The 19,181-nt window shown below is 33.5% G+C and overlaps 1 protein-coding gene across 3 annotated transcripts in view; it reads left to right on the top strand.

Moving 5' to 3' along the window:
* LOC132699748 (uncharacterized) overlaps positions 1–19,181 on the top strand; it is a 364,826-nt gene that overhangs the window by 197,048 nt on the left and 148,597 nt on the right. The window contains exon 2 of one of the 3 annotated variants that reach the window (XM_060666622.1): positions 269–314. The exons of the other annotated variants lie outside the window; for them this stretch is intronic. Coding sequence (XP_060522605.1) covers positions 269–314 — 46 coding nt within the window. The remainder of the gene's footprint in view (positions 1–268; positions 315–19,181) is intronic. 3 annotated transcript variants of the gene reach the window in all.

The following is a 19,181-nucleotide window of genomic DNA, read 5'->3' as shown; positions in this document are numbered from 1 at the left end:
TGTGTATCTCTAAATTTCAAAAATTAAATATTAAAAATTTGTGTTTGGACATGGATGTTTTATATAATTGTATAGTAAATTTTAATAAATTCGACAATTATTTAAACGAGATAAGGAAGAAGAGGCTATCGGTTCGCGTGTACTCTAGTAAATTAAACCGCATTATCGGCAACATCGCACCACCCGCATGCCGACAAAGGCAATTATATGTTATACGACCGCCCTTTTCTATTGTTACGATAAAATTTATGTGTTGTTGTTTTTCCAGTGGAAGTCCAGATGGTGCGTCATGCGAAAATTGTCACCAGTCGCAGGTAATTAAGGGTTATCCTATTTTGAAAAAGTAACAACGGGCGCGCATTCGTCTCTCGCGGCCCGGGCTTTTAAATAAAATTGTGCATTTAAAATTTAAATCCGAAGCTTTGTTTTCGCAGGACCGTGCATGATGGTTCAATTTGAATATATATATATATATATATATATATATATATATATATATATATATATATATATATATATATATATATATATATATATATATATATATATATATATATATATATATATATATATATATATATATATATTTTATTACATTTAAAAATCGTCGCAAACTATCGTTTTCTTGCTTAAAAAGTTTAGTCGCTATTTATGCTTACTAAAAAAAATTATCAGAAAACGAGAAATTATAAAAAAAAACAACATAACAAAATTCTAATTCTTAATGAATATTGACCATCGATTGTTTTTTTTTTATATCTTTCAAATGAGACACTGTATATATTTTTAGTCGGATTCGTTTTGACCTGTTTGACATGTTTTTGTTTGTTTTATCTCTAAATTTTGAAATGTTGCATTCCGACCAGGAATTTTACTGAAAATTTATTTGTTTATCTGTAAATTTTAACATTTATCCTTGTTACTTGAAAATTTAGGGAAAATTCTCGTTTTATTTCAAAATTTTAGGAAAAATTTCGTTTTTTATCTCTAAATGTTAAAATTTCGTGTCCGAACTTGAAATGTTAGAAAAAACTTCATGTCTTATCTCAAAGTTTAAAAAAAAATGTCGTAATATATCTTTAAATTTAAATATTTCTACTTATTTTTACTTGAAAATTTTAGGAAATTTGCGTGCTTTATCTCGAAATGTTAAAATTTTGTGTTCCAACTTGTAATTTATAGGGGAAATTTCTAATTTTTGAAATTTCGTGTTCCGACCCGAAATTTTAGAGTAGGTTTCGTGTGTTATTTCAAAATTTTATAAAAGACATCGTGGTTTATCCGTAAGTTTTATTATTTTTTTCGTGTTACTTGAAAGCATAGGGAAAAATTCGTGTTTTATTTCGTAATCGTAAGAAAAATTTAATTTTCGAAAATTTTCGTGTTTTATTACTAAACGTTGAAATTTCGTATTGATTCTAGGTATACATTTTTAATCGGATTCGTTTTGACGTATTCGATAAGTCCCCAGACAATTCAGATTAATTTACTTGGAAATTTAGTAAAAATTTCTCGTTTTATCTCTAAATTTTGAAATGTTGCATTCCGATCCGAAATTTTATTGAAAATTTATTTGTTTATCTGTAAATTTTAAAATTTATCCTTGTTACTTGAAAATTTAGGGAAAATTCTCGTTTTATTTCAAAATTTTAGGAAAATTTTCGTTTTTTATCTCTAAATGTTAAAATTTCGTGTCCCAACTTGAAATGTTAGAAAAAACTTCATGTCTTATCTCAAAGTTTAAAAAAAAATGTCGTAATATATCTTTAAATTTAAATATTTCTACTTGTTTTTCCTTGAAAATTTTAGGAAATTTGCTTGCTTTATCTCGAAATGTTAAAATTTTGTGTTCCAACTTGTAATTTATAGGGGAAATTTCTAATTTTTGAAATTTCGTGTTCCGACCCGAAATTTTAGAGTAGGTTTCGTGTTTTATTTCAAAATTTTATAAAAGACATCGTGGTTTATCCGTAAGTTTTATTTTTTTTTTCGTGTTACTTGAAAGCATAGGGTAAAATTCGTGTTTTATTTCGTAATCGTAAGAAAAATTTAATTTTCGAAAATTTTCGTGTTTTATTACTAAACGTTGAAATTTCGTATTGATTCTAGGTATACATTTTTAATCGGATTCGTTTTGACGTATTCGATAAGTCCCCAGACAATTCAGATTAATTTACTTGGAAATTTAGTAAAAATTTCTCGTTTTATCTCGAAATTTTGAAATGTTGCATTCCGATCCGAAATTTTATTGAAAATTTATGTGTTTATCTGTAAATTTTAAAACTTATCCTTGTTACTTGAAAATTTATTGAAAATTCTTGTTTTATTTCAAAATTTTAGGAAAAATTTCGTTTTTTATCTCTAAATGTTAAAATTTCGTGTCCCAACTTGAAATGTTAGAAAAAGCTTCATGTCTTATCTCAAAGTTAAAAAAAAAAATGTAATATATCTTTAAATTTAAATATTTCTACTTGTTCTTACTTGAAAATTTTAGGAAATTTGCGTGCTTTATCTCGAAATGTTAAAATTTTGTGTTCCAACTGGTAATTTATAGGGAAAATTTCTAATTTTTGAAATTTCGTGTTCCGACCCGAAATTTTAGAGTAGGTTTCGTGTTTTATTTCAACATTTTAGTCAAAATTTGTTTGGTCTTTGATGTTCCAATTTGAAATTTTAGAAAAACATCATGTCTTATCTCAAAGTTTTTGGAAAAATGTCGTATTATATCTCTAAATTAAAAAATTTCTACTTGTTCTTACTTCAAAATTTTGGAAAAATGTCGTGTTTCATCTCTGAATTTTAAAATTTCTTCGTGTTCTTATTTTTTCGAAATTTAGCCTAAATTTCGTGTTTTATCTCTAAATATTGAAAATATCTTGTTTCAATTGGAAAAATTTCGTGTTTTATCTCTAAAAATTAAAATTTCTTCGGGTTCTTACTTGAAAATTTAGAGAAAATTTTATGTTTTATCTTTAAATGTTGAAATTTCATATGGATTAAAGGTATAGATTTTTAATCAGATTCATTTTGACCTATTTGATAAATACCTAGAAAATTGAGTTAGGTTTAGGTTTATTTACTCAACCACAGTATACAAATGTATGTGTAGATAATAAAGCAATGTAATACAAAAGGATTTGTATTACAAGTTAATTTATTGTAAAAGTTCAAGTTTAAAGATTTGCGTCAGTGTCAGACTGAGCAGAAAAACTTGGTTTGTTAGAGGATTAGGCTATCGTACATGGAAGTAGATGGCAAAGTCATAACATCAATACTGGGAAAACGTGTTCTATAGGATTCTCTATAGTCGAAACCAAGAACAATTCGGCCAGTTTTCTTTTTGGAGACTAAGCATTCTGACTGAAAATGTAATATGTTGCCCATAACTTGCGTAGTAAGAGATTGCTGAAGCTTTCCCAGCATAAACAGTGGCCGCGACAACGATTTACAGAAGACCAACAGACTAATTCGTCAATAGCGATAACGAGCAGAATATTAAGGACCTGATAATTTATGTCCGTTTTAGAAGTTTGTATTTTAAATAGTTCTAATTAAAGGTAACAGGGCCGTATTATCTGAAACCTAATTATGGATATTGACCATCGTTTTTTCAACAAGTGGACGGGGACTATTGACAAGTCCCCTGACGTTTCGCCAATCATCATATGAACGTTGTGATTTATTTAAGAATTTATTACTAGTGTTTCGAAAAAAATTGACCACGCCACTGGATTCTACGTATGAACTTTTAGGAGTTTCACGAAAATAGATAGGCTATGTGTATTTAACAGCAATTTCGGCCGTTTTAACATGTTAATTCCCATAAGAAAATGTATTGGAAATTGGTCTTTCGATCCACCAAACAACCTAGAAAAAAAAAGATGTCATCATTATCAATACCTAACACATAATTACCTATTGATTTTATTTTGCTGCGTGGCTCAGCGCTCAAGTCGGTGTACAACAACGGACCGTTCCCGGGTTCGATCCTCCGTAGACGCGTAAAAAAAAAAGATGAGTATGACGACTACATGTATTGAGTGGTTGCGGGCCGAGGGTTGGGGGGTGTGGTGAGGCTTGTTGGAGTGCGTGTGAGTTGGGGGGGGGGGGGGGTTGAGATCGGTGATCGAAAAATCGACCCCAGTTCGCGAAAAGCGAGACCAAAAACGGGACAGCCGGTACAGAGTTGTTTCGATGTTTGGTGTCGCCGATTATTACCATTATCGAGAGGTAAAATCTGCCCGTCATGCGGCGTCCCGAATTTTAAGTTCCGCGCGCCGAAAAAAAAAAAAATCGCTGGACGTCAAATCGGACGATCTGACGGGTCGATCGACGATAAACAAACGGGCCGGTGCGCGAGGAGTAGCGTACAAACGAGCGGCGCTCTTGAATAATGCATGGCGTTAAATGGGTCTTCGGTGCGATCCGTGGAAGTGAGGGGGAGCGGCGGAAGGGGGGTGGAGGCGGTCCCGATTTTCAATTTAACCAAACAGCCGTAGTGGAATCGGAACGCGTAGATAAAAAGATGCGGCTTAATTGAGGCGTCACGTTACAAATGGCCCCGCTTGATTGTTCGAACGGTTAACGGCAAATTGCGGCTTCGCGTCGTGCAGTTTGTCCCTTCCGCGACGGGACGAATGGGGTATTGGGCGTTGTCGCGTCCGTAAGAATTACAAAATAAGGATCGTCGTTTTATTATTTTTTATTTATTTTGTTTCGCCGTTTTAAACGGATTCGAAGAGGTAGCAGAGAAATAGGAAAAAGCAAATGTAAATAGACAAAAATAAAAAGAAATAGAAAGTAATGGTGAGAAATATAAAAATAGGGAGGAATAGATAAATATAGAGAATATTTGAGATAAATAAAAATGGAGAGATATATATAGAGAAATAGACCAGAAATTGACAAAAATAGAACGAAAAAACATACATAGGGAAAAACAAAATAGAAAAATAGACAGAAGCAAAAAAAATACAGAAAGAAAGAAACATAAATAAAGAGAAATATACAGAAATGAGAAATTTTTTGGCATTAAAGCGATAACACAAAAAAATCGTATTTATATTTTAAATGTACCTGCCAGCAACAAAATTCAAATAATACGAAACAGTGCATAAAGGAAACTATATTAGAATCATGTTTCTATGTTTGGTAGTTTCATTTATTTATTTATTATTTATTTACATTTAAATACTTTTAACAGATTAACCAAAAACTATGTATTGGCGGAAATTTTATTCTGATTTTTGTATAATTGTTTTGTTATATATTTCTTTTGTGTACTTTATACTTTTATTATGCTTGTGTTGTTTGAATTCTGTTGATGGCTAGTGCATTTACAATGTAAATGCGATTGTTTTTTGTTATAGCTTTTATGGTAAATAAAGTATATGTGTTATTATTCATTTCTGGGCTATTTTTCTGTATATTTCTTTTTTTTTATTTCTCTCCATTTCTGTATATTTCTATTTTTGTTTATTGCGTTCTGTCATTTTCTCTATTTCCCTTTTTTGCAAAGCGAATGGCGGTCGTGTACACAGAAGCGACCACGTAACGTCCATAAATAAAAAAGGTGGTCGCGTCAGTTGAAAAAGATTTACGAATTCCCAGCGCGGCGATAAAACAAATCCTTTTTTTCTTCTCTCGTTTAGTAGCAGGATCCGTTAAAAAAGCTCACCGATCTTTTGCGTTCTTTCAAGCCCGTCCGAGTGCTACCACATGTATAGAAGGATATTGTATTACCCCCGGACGTTTTATTCTACTAAGCGGCCACGGACGGGGGCTCTCGCATATTTATTTGTATTATACGAGAGTACGAGGAATCAGTCACTTAATTTGTGGGGGGAGATTTACGGCGTCCCGCCCGAGGTACGGCCGCCGCGATCGCCAGATTTGGCGGTCGGCGATTTTTTTTTTTTTTTTTTTGCTTCGCCCTTTTTCTTTTCGCGGTCGCCGGTTCAAGGGGAAAAATAGTTCGGATTTTACAGAGATACGTAATTAAAGCCACATAATTGTGATGATTTTAATATTTTTTAAGTTTAGGAATAATTTAATTTTTGTTACTTTGTGACAATACATATACAGGGTGTTTTATAATTGAGGGTCAATAATTAAAAAAAATAACTTCATATTGAAAAAATATAAAATACTAATCCCAGGAAAAAATAGAAAATTTTTGGCCATATTCGATGAGGGGTAGGTCCAACAAATTGGCTAATATCCTTTCGTACAGGGGCTTTGTAACGGGTTCAATTTGTCATTGGCCACTTCGACTTATGTTTCTCACATGTAGGTTAATAATGCTCGGAGACTACCTATTAAATGTTTTATTCTCACAATTACACACTGTCTTAATCCTCAAAGCTACTGGTATTGCTAATTATTCTTCACTACTTCATTCTGTTCGAACACACTGTAACTGCTTAATTGCTTGGTGTGGTTTGCCTGTCCTAAAATAAATGTAAATAAGTGTAAGCCCTTGCATTTTGCTGCAATTTAAGATGTTACTGCGGAATGCGGTTGGATTGCACGAGACGATCGAATCGACGAAGGAATACATTCTTATTTCCGAACTAACGGCAATTTCTATTCTTGTCCCTTGCTTTCATTTATTTACACTTGTTGTTTTTTTTGGAGAGGTTATGTTTCAATCCTCTGGCGGTTTTGGTTTTGGCTTTGGTTTTCCTTTTGGAACCAGTTTTTGATCGTTGGACTGGTTTTGGCTTCCCATTTGGTACCGGGTTTCGTAGTTCCGGTTCATTTGGATTTGGTGCCGCTTTCCTTCGCGTTTTGAATTCTGCAACCCAAGAATTGTCAAGTCTTCAAGTTAGCTCCGTTCCGGACGTTGCGGTGCATATCTCGTCGTCCAAGAGTGATAAGCATTCGTGCCTATCCCACTGACTGGTGAACCCGTAGGCAGTATACAGAACAGCCATCTTAGAGCTTGCCCGACTCGTTCGTTGCTGGTAACTGGAGGATCACAGATAAGCCTCTATTTACGTTCCGGTTAATTTTATGCCTATTAAATACAAATTTCAATTTTTAAACATCAATATAAATTAAAGAGCTCAGTTAGGGTAAAGTTAGAGTACACAATTTTTTGTGAGAATTATTTGTAAACGATCGATCGTAACCAAGCTTCCTGTGCTCAGTGTGTACTTGAGCCAATATATGGAGATTTAAACTGACGTGCCGGTTTTATTTATTAATTATTTATTTGGTTTTTGGTTATTTGGGTTCGAACTTTGTTAACTTTGTGAGTTTGTTTGGTGACTAGTGAGCAAGGACACTAGTCACTATCACTAAGTTGTGGTATAGGTTGGGGTTTTTGTCCTAGCTGGCGCCCCGGTTTCCAGCCTTTTATTTATTTATTTTTTTTCTATACCCTGCCCATATTTTGAGATACTGAGCTGCTTGGGCGCTATACTTACTGCTTTCTATCTGTAGCAAAGTGAGCAAAGTATAGTATGATTGCTTTGGTCTCCCCTCAACGTTCAGTGGAAAAGAGACGTGGCAGCTTGCGAGAAAAATGGTTTAAGTAGCAAAATACGATTAATGGAAGTCTCGTCTTCCAATACTTGGTTATTTGGCCGCAGCAGGGTTGGTTAGTTTTAGTGCCGCTTTGTATTGTTAATTTTTCGCCAGTAAAGGAAGCGAAAATGGATATTGGAAAATTTCAAATGAGACGGCAACTTTTATTTGGCTATCGTTTGATAATTTCCAATTAGCGTCAACAAGACAATGTCGCAAAGCAAAGAAAAATGGAAAATATGCCGTCGTTCGACCATCGAAGCCGAGTGCGTTGGCATTTAAGTTTTGATGCACAAAAAAAAAAAAACGGCGGACGGCTGAAAAATTCCACGTCTTTCAACCCGATCGTTAATTAAAAGTGAACCAAAACGTATCCGAACGGCTACGCCTGGGTTAGGGTGGGGGGGGGGGGGTGCTAGTTCAGATTACAACTCGCCCGGTTTCTAGTGTACCGATTCGGGATCCGAATTAATCAAAATAAATAAGAACTAAAAGTTGAGATTTTCACGAAATTATATATTTTGACGTGACAATTGTTGTGAAGGTTTATCAGAAACCTTCGCACACAGTCATACAAAACAGCTCGAATCACAAATGGCTGCATTTCACTCTTTTATACACAGACTTCATAATACGCCACTCTCAACAGAAAATTACAACCAATAATTTAATATCATTAAACAAATTGCATTGAACAACGGCCACAATCCGTCCATTATAGATAAAATTATAAATAAAAAACAAATACAGACAACAGTAAACATGAGACATTCAAATGTATTGCTTAACGATCAGTTAGATGTAAATACCTCTCCTTTATTAAACTTAAATTCTTTTAATGGTCATTTTTCGGTATATATAGTAGCGGGTGGTTTGTAAATATTACATTTGATAAAGACACGGTGTTGTCGAAGCAATTGTCATGCAAAAATATATAATTTCGTGAAAACCTGAACTTTTAGTTCTTATTTATTTTGATAAATGGATTTTCATCAAGTAAAAGCCACCTCAGTTCAATACCCGAATGAATCCTGGTGGTGCGACGGTGGGGGGCGGAGGGGGTAAGTCTCGACGTCGCGGGACTTAAAAATAAGTTATGGTACGACCAAAAATATAGTGCATTTATTGCTTTGACGTTTGAAGTATTTTACAGTACTCTAACCGCAGACCTTCGCAGGACCGTGGTTTAGTGTTTATACCGCATTAAGTGGGTCTTGCTTGAGATGGACCGTGACGGATATTTGTAGAAACTTTGATGCTGCGGGGTATTTATATTTTTGGTCACGCTATAAGAACGTTATAAAAGTCTATCGCGACAAAACCGAATCGCTCTTATTTTCAGAAGCGGGATAAATTTTCGAGAGCACACATGTGCGTCGCGCCGACCAGATGTGCCGCGAAGACGCGGCGCGTCTCGATTTCTGTGGGGCGTCCGCGGCCAATTAAAGCAAAAAAAATCACCCGAAAGTGATTTACGAGCGGTGGGGAGAGGGCTAATGAAAATTTGACAGCGCCGTCGACGAAAAAATTATTAATATCCTTGTAGATTACGACGAATGATTTGTGTGTTGTTTATCTTGGCGTTTCGTTTGTCGCCGTCATCAAGCCGAAGAATCGTCGACGCCCGGCGCTTGTTTACTGTTTTGTGACGTAGCGGTTTTGCGTTTTTTTTTTTTTTAATATCCGCCGTTTGTTTCTCAAAGAATACGAGAGAGAGTGAGCGAAACTCGATATTTCAACAGCCGGAAACCGTACGGAAGCCGGCGTGGAAGTTTGCCAAAAGTGTCCGCTCTCGCTGTCCCCGCGTACGTGGGCGGCAGCGCGGTGGGAGGGCAAAAATGAAAGATATAATGTGTATACTTTAACCAGAAATATAGTGCCTTTACGAACTTGCTGACGTTTCGTCACAAAATTTCCCTGCCTGAATATGAAAGAAACAAAGTAGAGTAACATTTTTTTATTATTTTTCAATATAATCCCCCCTAACTTCAATACACTTATTACATCTCTTTATTACCAGCTCAATCCCTTTAAAAAACATTCTTTTGGTTTGTCTGCAAAATGAGCTAAAACAGCCTCTTCCAACGCAACTTTGTCGCTAAACCGCCGTCCACGTAAGTCCTTTTTCACATATCCAAACAAATAATAGAGGCCATATCTGGACTATAGAGAGGATGAACTATCTGTTGAAACCCACAGGTGCATTATCGTGCAAAAGACGCACGCCTCTGGTCAGTTTTCCTCGACGTTTTACACGTAGATATGCAGTCTCGCAATTCATGCAATAATGTTGCGTAATATTTACCATTGACAGTGGTATTAGTTTCTTTAAAATATATCAAAAGAATTCCTTCGCAATTTCAAAAAATCGTGGCCATCACCCTTTTTGTTGGAATGTGGAAATTATTAGAGAGAAGGGCAGAAGTAAGGTGTTTTAATTCTGGGTTCAGTGACGTCAGCATGTTCGACTCGGCAAAAACCGACGCAGGAGGAATAAAGAAGTTTTGTAAAAAATATTCCTAGAAACATGTATATAAAAAAAATGAGTACAAGAAAAAATTTATTGCATTCTATTTCGTTACATCACTAAACTTTGGTGCAGTGTTATTTCTCCTTATATGCGCTTTCAACTCAATATTTCATGTCCGTTCTGTTGTGCTGTCGAGTGGATTTTGCAGTCTTTATTAAAATGTTTTTATTTTTTAACAATTTCAGAAGTGCAGCTCTCTTCAAAATATAAATCATTTTCGTACAGAAATTCTTCAAAAATAATTGATAATTAAAAAAATATTTAAGATTTAAGATATTAAGATTATGATACAATTAAAAATTATTTATGAAAAAATATGGTGAAAAAAAGCATCAATAAAATATGAAAAAAATAAACGGATCATTCAAAAATATTAAGGAAATATGACGAAATATGTATAGAGAAAATAATCAGGAAATACGAAGGAAAATATTCGTGTTGTGATTTAAAGAAAAATATAATATTGCGAAATATGCGAGTAAGATGACATATTCATTCAAATTTATTTGTTTGTTTATTTATTGAAAGAAAATATTAAGCAAATCAAATTTAAAGAAAAGGTTTATGTCGAAATATGGCAAAGTATATGCGAAACATGGAAAGAAAAAAAAAACTCGCCGCCCATCGATTTTCCATCCGCGTTACAAATCGCCCGACTATCTTATCAAAAACCAATAACGGCTTTATCAGTGCGGCAGGTACGCGTCCGTGTCGTTTCGCAACCAGCGTTCCGGGAACTGTGTCAGCCGTTTGTAGATAAAAAAAAGAAAAAGGCGGCCGCTTTTAAAGATACATTGCGGGCGATTAAATCGGGGTCGCGGCTCCATCGTGGATATTTATGAGGTCGAAATTTTAATTTTCAAAGACGCGCCGCGACACATCTGCGAGATATTCGCATAGTGCAGAACCCCAACATGGTGGTGGTCCATTAGAACCTGTTTGTCAGGGGCATTATCTGTATTTGTTTTGTTTATAAATGTATATTTTTCCAACTTTTAAACACTTTCTTAATTTATTTTAATCGATATTGGAAACTGTCGCTTAAATAGAAGGAAATATATGTCAAAAAATAATGTAAGTTTGTTTTACTTTAAATCGATACCCCGCACACATATACAGGGTGAAAAAGGAAAATGTCTAATTTTGAAAAACCATAATGTTTTCCTTATTATCGAAGCTATATGGGAGACGGCGACACTAGTAATAGCGTCAAAAAAAAAAATGTAGGCCTACTATGTTGCGTGCGGCGGAAGTCAACTATTCTGAATTTTTAATCTGTATTTGTTTTGTTTGTAAATGTATATTTTTCCAACTTTTAAACATTTTCTTAATTTATTTTAATCGATATTGGAAACTGTCGCTTAAATAGAAGAAACTATATGTCAAAAAATAATGTAAGTTTGTTTTACTTTAAATCGATACCCCGCACGCATATACAGGGTGAAAAAGGAAAATGTCTAATTTCGAAAAACCATAATGTTTTCCTTATTATCGAAGCTATATGGGAGACGGCGACACTAGTAACAGCGTCAAAAAAAATGTAGGCCTACTATGTTGCGTGCGGCGGAAGTCAACTATTCTGAATTTTTAATCTGTATTTGTTTTGTTTATAAATGTATATTTTTCCAACTTTTAAACATTTTCTTAATTTATTTTAATCGATATTGGAAACTGTCGTTTAAATAGAAGAAACTATATGTCAAAAAATAATGTAAGTTTGTTTTACTTTAAATCGATACCCCGCACGCATATACAGGGTGAAAAAGGAAAATGTCTAATTTCGAAAAACCATAATGTTTTCCTTATTATCGAAGCTATATGGGAGACGGCGACACTAGTAATAGCGTCAAAAAAAAAATGTAGGCCTACTATGTTGCGTGCGGCGGAAGTCAACTATTCTGAATTTTTAATCTGTATTTGTTTTGTTTATAAATGTATATTTTTCCAACTTTTAAACATTTTCTTAATTTATTTTAGGCCTACTATGTTGCGTGCGGCGGAAGTCAACTATTCTGAATTTTTAATCTGTATTTGTTTTGTTTATAAATGTATATTTTTCTAACTTTTAAACATTTTCTTAATTTATTTTAATCGATATTGGAAACTGTCGCTTAAATAGAAGGAAATATATGTCAAAAAATAATGTAAGTTTGTTTTACTTTAAATCGATACCCTGCACGCATATACAGGGTGAAAAAGGAAAATGTCTAATTTCGAAAAACCATAATGTTTTCCTTATTATCGAAGCTATATGGGAGACGGCGACACTTGTAATAGCGTCCAAAAAAAAAATGTAGGACTACTATGTTGCGTGCGGCGGAAGTCAACTATTCTGAATTTTTAAAATCCTCTTTAAGAAATGCGATGAGTATAATACGGAGTGTTTTATTTTCTCTTCCGGAAATACATCATCCGGGTAGAGAGAGATTTTCTCCGTTTTTTTTTTGTGCGTTGTAGGTATGCATTAAAATTTTACTGAAATCTTTTCTTGATCCTCTCTCTTCGATTTTATTGACTCCTTTTTTGCACTCCACTCGTTATTTAAATGCCTACTATCCTGAAATCTTATTTTCGTTATTTTACTGGATCAAACATAAATGCGTTACGGCCGTACGCAACATAGTAGGCTTCAATTTTTGTTTTTTACCCATATCCTGAAAATTTGAACAGTATAACAAAAATATTGTGGTTTCTCAAAAATGGACATTTTTCTTTTTCATCCTATATTTACGTAATGGTAGCGATTTAAAATAGAAAAAAAAACATACGTTTCTTTTCTTCCATTTAAACGAGGCTTTATCTCTTACAGTTTTCAATATCCCCATGTACGTCATCTTACAATGGACACCCTGTATAACCACAAAAAAAGATTTATTTTATAGTTTAATTAATTAATTAATAATTAATTTAATATGTTTATATTAATACATTCGATTTAATAGAAAACGCTGGCGGTATATTTCAAAGGGTGCGTGGCAATGTGAGGAAAAGAGCTGAAGTGTGTGTGTCCTTCAAGGTGGAAGACACTTTGAACATCTTATTTAGTTTGTATGTTGCACTTTTTCTCAAAAAGGTCGTTATTAATTTGTTAACCGACAATTTTTTTTAAAATTGTTAGTGGGTTAGTAGGTACTGTTTTGTTTTTGTAAATTAAGAATCGTTTATTATTTATCTTGTTGTTGACATGTTATGTTATACCATTAAGACTTAAAGAGTCTTAATATATAATAATTATAATTAATAATATATAATCCCTCTTGATACACAGTACGTGTTTGCCAAATTTCATTAAATTGTCTAAAGTGGTATTAAAAATATTGAAATAATTTTTTGTTTTTTCAAAATTTTATCACCTTTTATTAAGAAATATAAATAAATATACTAAATTAAATAAGGTACTCTACAATGTATAATAGTAAGAAGATTGAGTGATGGGTTGCATACTAACCTTTTTTTTATATTCATTCTTTTTATAAATTCATTACGCACTGCTTAAAGAATTCTCAATTATTTTTTGTATTTATTGTTAATTAATATGTAAATATTTTTCACAGAATACGCCGGCCGCAATTTAAAAGGAATATTAAGAAACTTAAAATATAAACTAAAGACGTTGGTAATTTGAAAATTTTAAGTGACTATTTTTTTTTTTTTGAACGCACTCACAAAAAATTGAAAAATTACCAATACATAGAAACGTTTCTGCAAAATTAAAAAAAAGGTTATTTTCATTATACTTTTGCTTTTGCTTGGACCGGCAATCGAGCGTCGCGTTTCCAAAAAACCGGCGGGAAAATGGCGACCGCAAATGAATCGACGCGACCTCCAAAACTTACCTCGGGGGGGAGGGGGACGGAAGGGGGTGGGGGAGGGGGGGTTGACTCGGTCGCGAAACAGATTGCGACATTCGGCGCGTAGGGGTGGGGGGTTTCATTAAAACTTGGAAAACACGGGTTCTGTTCGGTAAAGGAGTTGCCGAATAAAATTTAAGTTCGACTACTATACGGCGGCAACTTGTTTCCGGAACTTTTCCGGGCGCGGGGGGTGGGGGGATTCTTGGCGACTAGTCCACCTCCCCAGTAAACTTGGGGAAATCTTCTAATTTTTGTTTTTGCGAAAGCAACGAATTTCCAAGCATTTAAGTACCTTCCGTTATTAACAATACTGTTTGAATCGATAATAAATGCTATTAGAATAGTGGCCGAAATACAAAAATTGTAGACTTCGATGCCGCCTTTCTTACTGTTTAAATCAATTGGCCATATTTTTTATAAATTTTGACTTGCGGCTAATAATTTAATGCCGAAAACGACAATTTTCGGGGTATTTTAGATTTTTGCCTATAATTGAAAATCCCTGCCATATAAAAAATGCTTGACCTTGCAGAGTTCGTGGCCGATAATCAGAAAAAAAATCTAAAATTTTTAAAAAGAATACAAAAATAACAAAAACAAAATTTTTTGGATATCGCGCATAATATATATATATATATATATATATATATATATATATATATATATATATATATATATATATATATATATATATATATATATATATATATATATATATATATATATATATATATATATATATATATATATATATATATATATATATATATATATATATATATATATATATATATATATATATATATATATATATATATATATATATATATATATATATGTATGTATTATATTATGACATGACAATTGTTTCGACAACACCGTGTCCATTATAGATAAAATTATAAATAAAAAACAAATACAGACAACAGTAAACTCTCTTTATCCGAAACCAAATACAGAAGAACACGAACAATTTAAAACAATTACATCCATAGGAGAACCTAGCGAAAAAGTTTCAAAACATTTGTCAAAATGTGGTTTAAAAATAGCTTTCAGAACTAACAACACAATAGGAAAATTTTTAAAAAACAATAAATCGAAATGTCCAAAATACCAAAAATCAGGTGTCTACAGGTTGAAATGCGGATCTTGTCCTAAAATTTATATTGGACAAACATGTAGATCCTTCAAGAGACGCATTAACGAACATAAAAGAGCGTTTAAAAACAATAGTCTAGATTCTAATTATGTTACACACTTAAACACAGAAAAACACATTTTTGACGATAATTTTGATATTTTACATACAGCCACAAAAGGTAGAAAATTAAATTTATTGGAAGCCATGGAGATTAACAAAATGAGACATTCAAATGTAGTGCTTAACGATTAATTAGATTTAAATACCTCTCCTTTATTGAACTTAAATTCTCACAACAACATTAATTAAGGTTTTGATGGTCATTTTTCGGTATATATAGTAGCGGGTAGTTTGTAAATATTACATTTGATAAAGGCACGGTGTTGTCGAAACAATTGTCATGTAAAAATATATAATTTTTAGTTCTTATTTATTTTGAAGAATATAAATTTATGGATCCTAATATATTTTACTTATTTTACTTACTTACTAATATTCTGTTAAATTAGAGCCAAAATGTATGCCAGTGGCGTAGCAACTTCGATTTTTAGAATGTTACGCATTGTTCGTATTTTTAAAACAGTAAATGTGACACGTTTCAAAATTATTTTAAAAATGTTGCCTCACAGAAAAAGTTATATGAAAAATAGCAAAACACGAAATCTTTGTTGACCCGTGTTATTATCAAGATATATTGTAAAACACGTTTTACGGTTCGATTCGAATTTTACGCAGCGTGTAAACAGTATATTAGAAAGTTTGAGTTAGAAAAAAAGTCTCTAGCATCGAGCTGTCAATTCCTCTCTATTAGTTAAAATGTCCCTGGAGAAATAAAAGCGTTGTTGTTTTTGATTTCTTATAAATCAAAAATACCGCCAAAAATATGAAAAATATCAAATCACAAAATATATTTATATTATATATTTTTTAAAGTTGCCTTTTTTTGAAAAAAAAAACAATTTTAATTTTGAAATTATAATTTTTTTTCCTAAGAAACTTTTTTGCTATTTTACTCTGTATGGTCTGTTCGTAGATATAAGAAAGTGACCAATTGTTTTTGAATGGGATTATCCAAGAGTGGTCATTAACAAGATTATTACCTAAACTTTCGGAATTTAAATTCAGGTAAAATTGTGGTCCGTAATAGAAAATAATTTTATACCTACCTGTGTTTAATATTCTTTGGTTTGGTATACTACTCAGTTTAAGTTTATTAGTAATCATTCTTATTTCGTGTGTAATATTATGCAAAATATGTGCGAGTCTAGCGTATCTCAGGAGATGCTCCCGCCCAAATGTAGAAAACACTATTCTATTGAGACTAAAGAAGTTATAAACAATGTTTATTTGACTCTCGTTGAACGTGGCGCCGGCAAGCAAGCATCTTTAGAAGAAACGGCCACATAGACGAAAATTTCAACATAAACTGTATGGAAAACTGTGAATAATCCCATTTCAGCGAGGAAAAATAAAAGAAGCGATGCTGACATTTTCTCGAGTGTAGATGAAAGTGATCAAGATATAATACGGCGTAAAATTTACCAGTTATACGAGGAACGAAGCGTGCCTACATTAGATATCTTAATTAGGAGGCTTGAAAAAGATGAAACAGGTGTTAAATGTGGCACAATTACCTTATGGAAGTGTATTCAACACGTGGGTTTTAGATTTAAAAAAATTGACAAAAGGCAAGTTTTATTTACTTGGATGAAACCTGGTTCGACACTTATGATATCCCGAAAAGGGTTGGGTTAACACAACTGATGAGTGTAAAACAAACGCGCCATCAAAAAGAGCTAAAAGAATAACTATTTTGCATGCTGGCTGTAAAGATGATTGGATTCCAAATGGACTTTCTCTGTCTGCGAAAAATATTAAAGATCCTTCTCTAGATTACCATGAAGACACCACCGCTGATTTTTTTGAAAGTTAGTTTAAAGACAAACTGGTTCCAAACATTCCTCCAAATAGCGTAATTGTAATGAACAATGCAAGTTATCACAGTAGATAGCTGACTAAAACCCCTTCCTCATATGACACAAAAGCAACAATCCAAAACTACGTGTATAATAACGACATTTATTTTCACGAAGATTATACCAAAAAGCAATTAATTGAGGTTTTACAAAGCTTGAACCTACAAAAGGAATACGTCTGTGATAATTATGCAAAAAATCTAGGGTATACAGTTTTTTAAGGCTTCCACCTTACCACTGTATATTTAATCCCATTGAACATGTTTGGCACCAACTGAAATCTGCCATTCGTCGTAACAATGTTTTTCCCCGTGTTAACTCCAATGTCCTCAAGCTTATAGAAACCGACGTTTAACTCCACAAAGTTGGGCAAATTCTGTTAAACATATAGAAAAAGCAGAACGATCGTATATCCATATTGCAAATAATATAGAACAAATAATAATTAGAACAGGCGATGATAGCGATAGTGATACTGATATATTATGTGAATCATTTTAAATAATTTAAGTAGGGAATAAAAATAATTTGTAATTCTATTTTAGATTCAAACATAAATACATACATAAATAGGTAAATATTGTGTAGTATCTTTCCTAAAAAAACCCCAAATAATTAAATTCTAAGCAAAGTACGGACCTGTTCGGCCATATTTCATTATTACAGCTTGCCCGGGCCTTTCCTTAATTCGTATCAGTTAGTCACTTTCTTATATCTATGAACAGACTTTACCTGCTTATATATTGTTTGAGGGGGGCGCTAATGAGGGACATAAACATCGTCTCGGATGACCGTTTCCCAAATTGGTGACAGGTAGAGACCCGAGTCGCGGTTAAAATCACTTATAGATTTCTATAGACTGTCGGATTTTTCGAATTTTAATTTTATCGAATTTTTTTTTCTTTTCCTTATTTTGCTTTTTCAGATATTCATTAAAAAATTGTTTACCGGATGTTTAACGCTTTAATAATCTCCCGCTTAGAGAAAAATGTTATTTAATAAACCAAAGACCGCTGCCTCCGGACCTCTAGCCCCCCAACAGGGGGGGGGGGGGATAGATCACACGACTCGGTGGAAAATAAAGGTCTAACGACGACTTCTTCAAAGTGGGTTCGTTAGGGTGACGCGAGAACGTGACGTGAGCGTTGTTTTCGAACGTAGTTTTGTTGTTTTAAAATAACAGGCCCTCATTATTTCCGTTTAAAAGTTTTGTCGTCGCGGCCCTCGTTAAATTCCGTCCACACTCGACGCAATTAACGTCACCTGTTTTGAGGTACGCGAAAAGACTATGCGTTATACGAAAATGGCGGCTTTATTTCACACCAGATGCTGGTTTGTTCGGCAACCCTAGAAATACATGCGATCGAAGAACGGACGCCGTTCCAGCATACGGGAGACTGACGTGTCCTTTTGGAAAATCGGATATACGATTGGGTATTGATAAGATATATCTCGCGTTCGGCTGATTTTAATCATTCACACAAAAAAGCACAACATAAAAACATTATCAAAAATAAGACGTAGAATACAATTTTTTCCAAGATTTCTAAAGGCTTGACAAATCTGTTGTGAGTGTCGTAGAAGCAGACGATGTAGTAGCAAGATCTACAGAACTGTTTTGCAGAGGAAGATAACCGCTAGATAGTTTCTTCGCCATTTTAAAAACGGGAGTTCAAATCTTTCCAAAAGTAATGACTGTTCAGTACCCCGCGCCGGAAACACTCCGTCAGTTTTAAATGCCAGGAATTTAAAGAACTTTCTCTGTATACCCTCCAATTTAGCGAACCAGATTGTCGCACAGTACTCAAGCTCGGATCTGACATAGCTAAACAACAATGCTTTGAGAGCCTGAATGTTCTGAAACTCTTTAGCCCATCGATCTTGTTGCATCTTTGCAAATGATTTCAGTATGAGAGGCAAAGGACAGTTTAGTGTCGTACAGAATGGCAAGGTCTTTGAAAGAGGTGCATCTGGTAATTGGAGTAGTTTCCAGGCTGTAGTTAAAAACTATTGGGCGCTGTCTGTTACAAAACGTCATCACAGAACACTTATCCGGATTCAGATGAAGATTATTTGCCACACACCAGTTATTCAACGACTCCAGGTCCCTCAGCAATGCTATACAGTCGGCAATGCCCACCACAATCCTA

Source organism: Cylas formicarius, unplaced genomic scaffold (assembly GCF_029955315.1).
Source record: "Cylas formicarius isolate icCylForm1 unplaced genomic scaffold, icCylForm1.1 PGA_scaffold_3__17_contigs__length_32017465, whole genome shotgun sequence".
NCBI classification, from domain to species: domain Eukaryota; kingdom Metazoa; phylum Arthropoda; class Insecta; order Coleoptera; family Brentidae; genus Cylas; species Cylas formicarius.
This window is presented reverse-complemented; position numbering and strand designations above follow the sequence as displayed.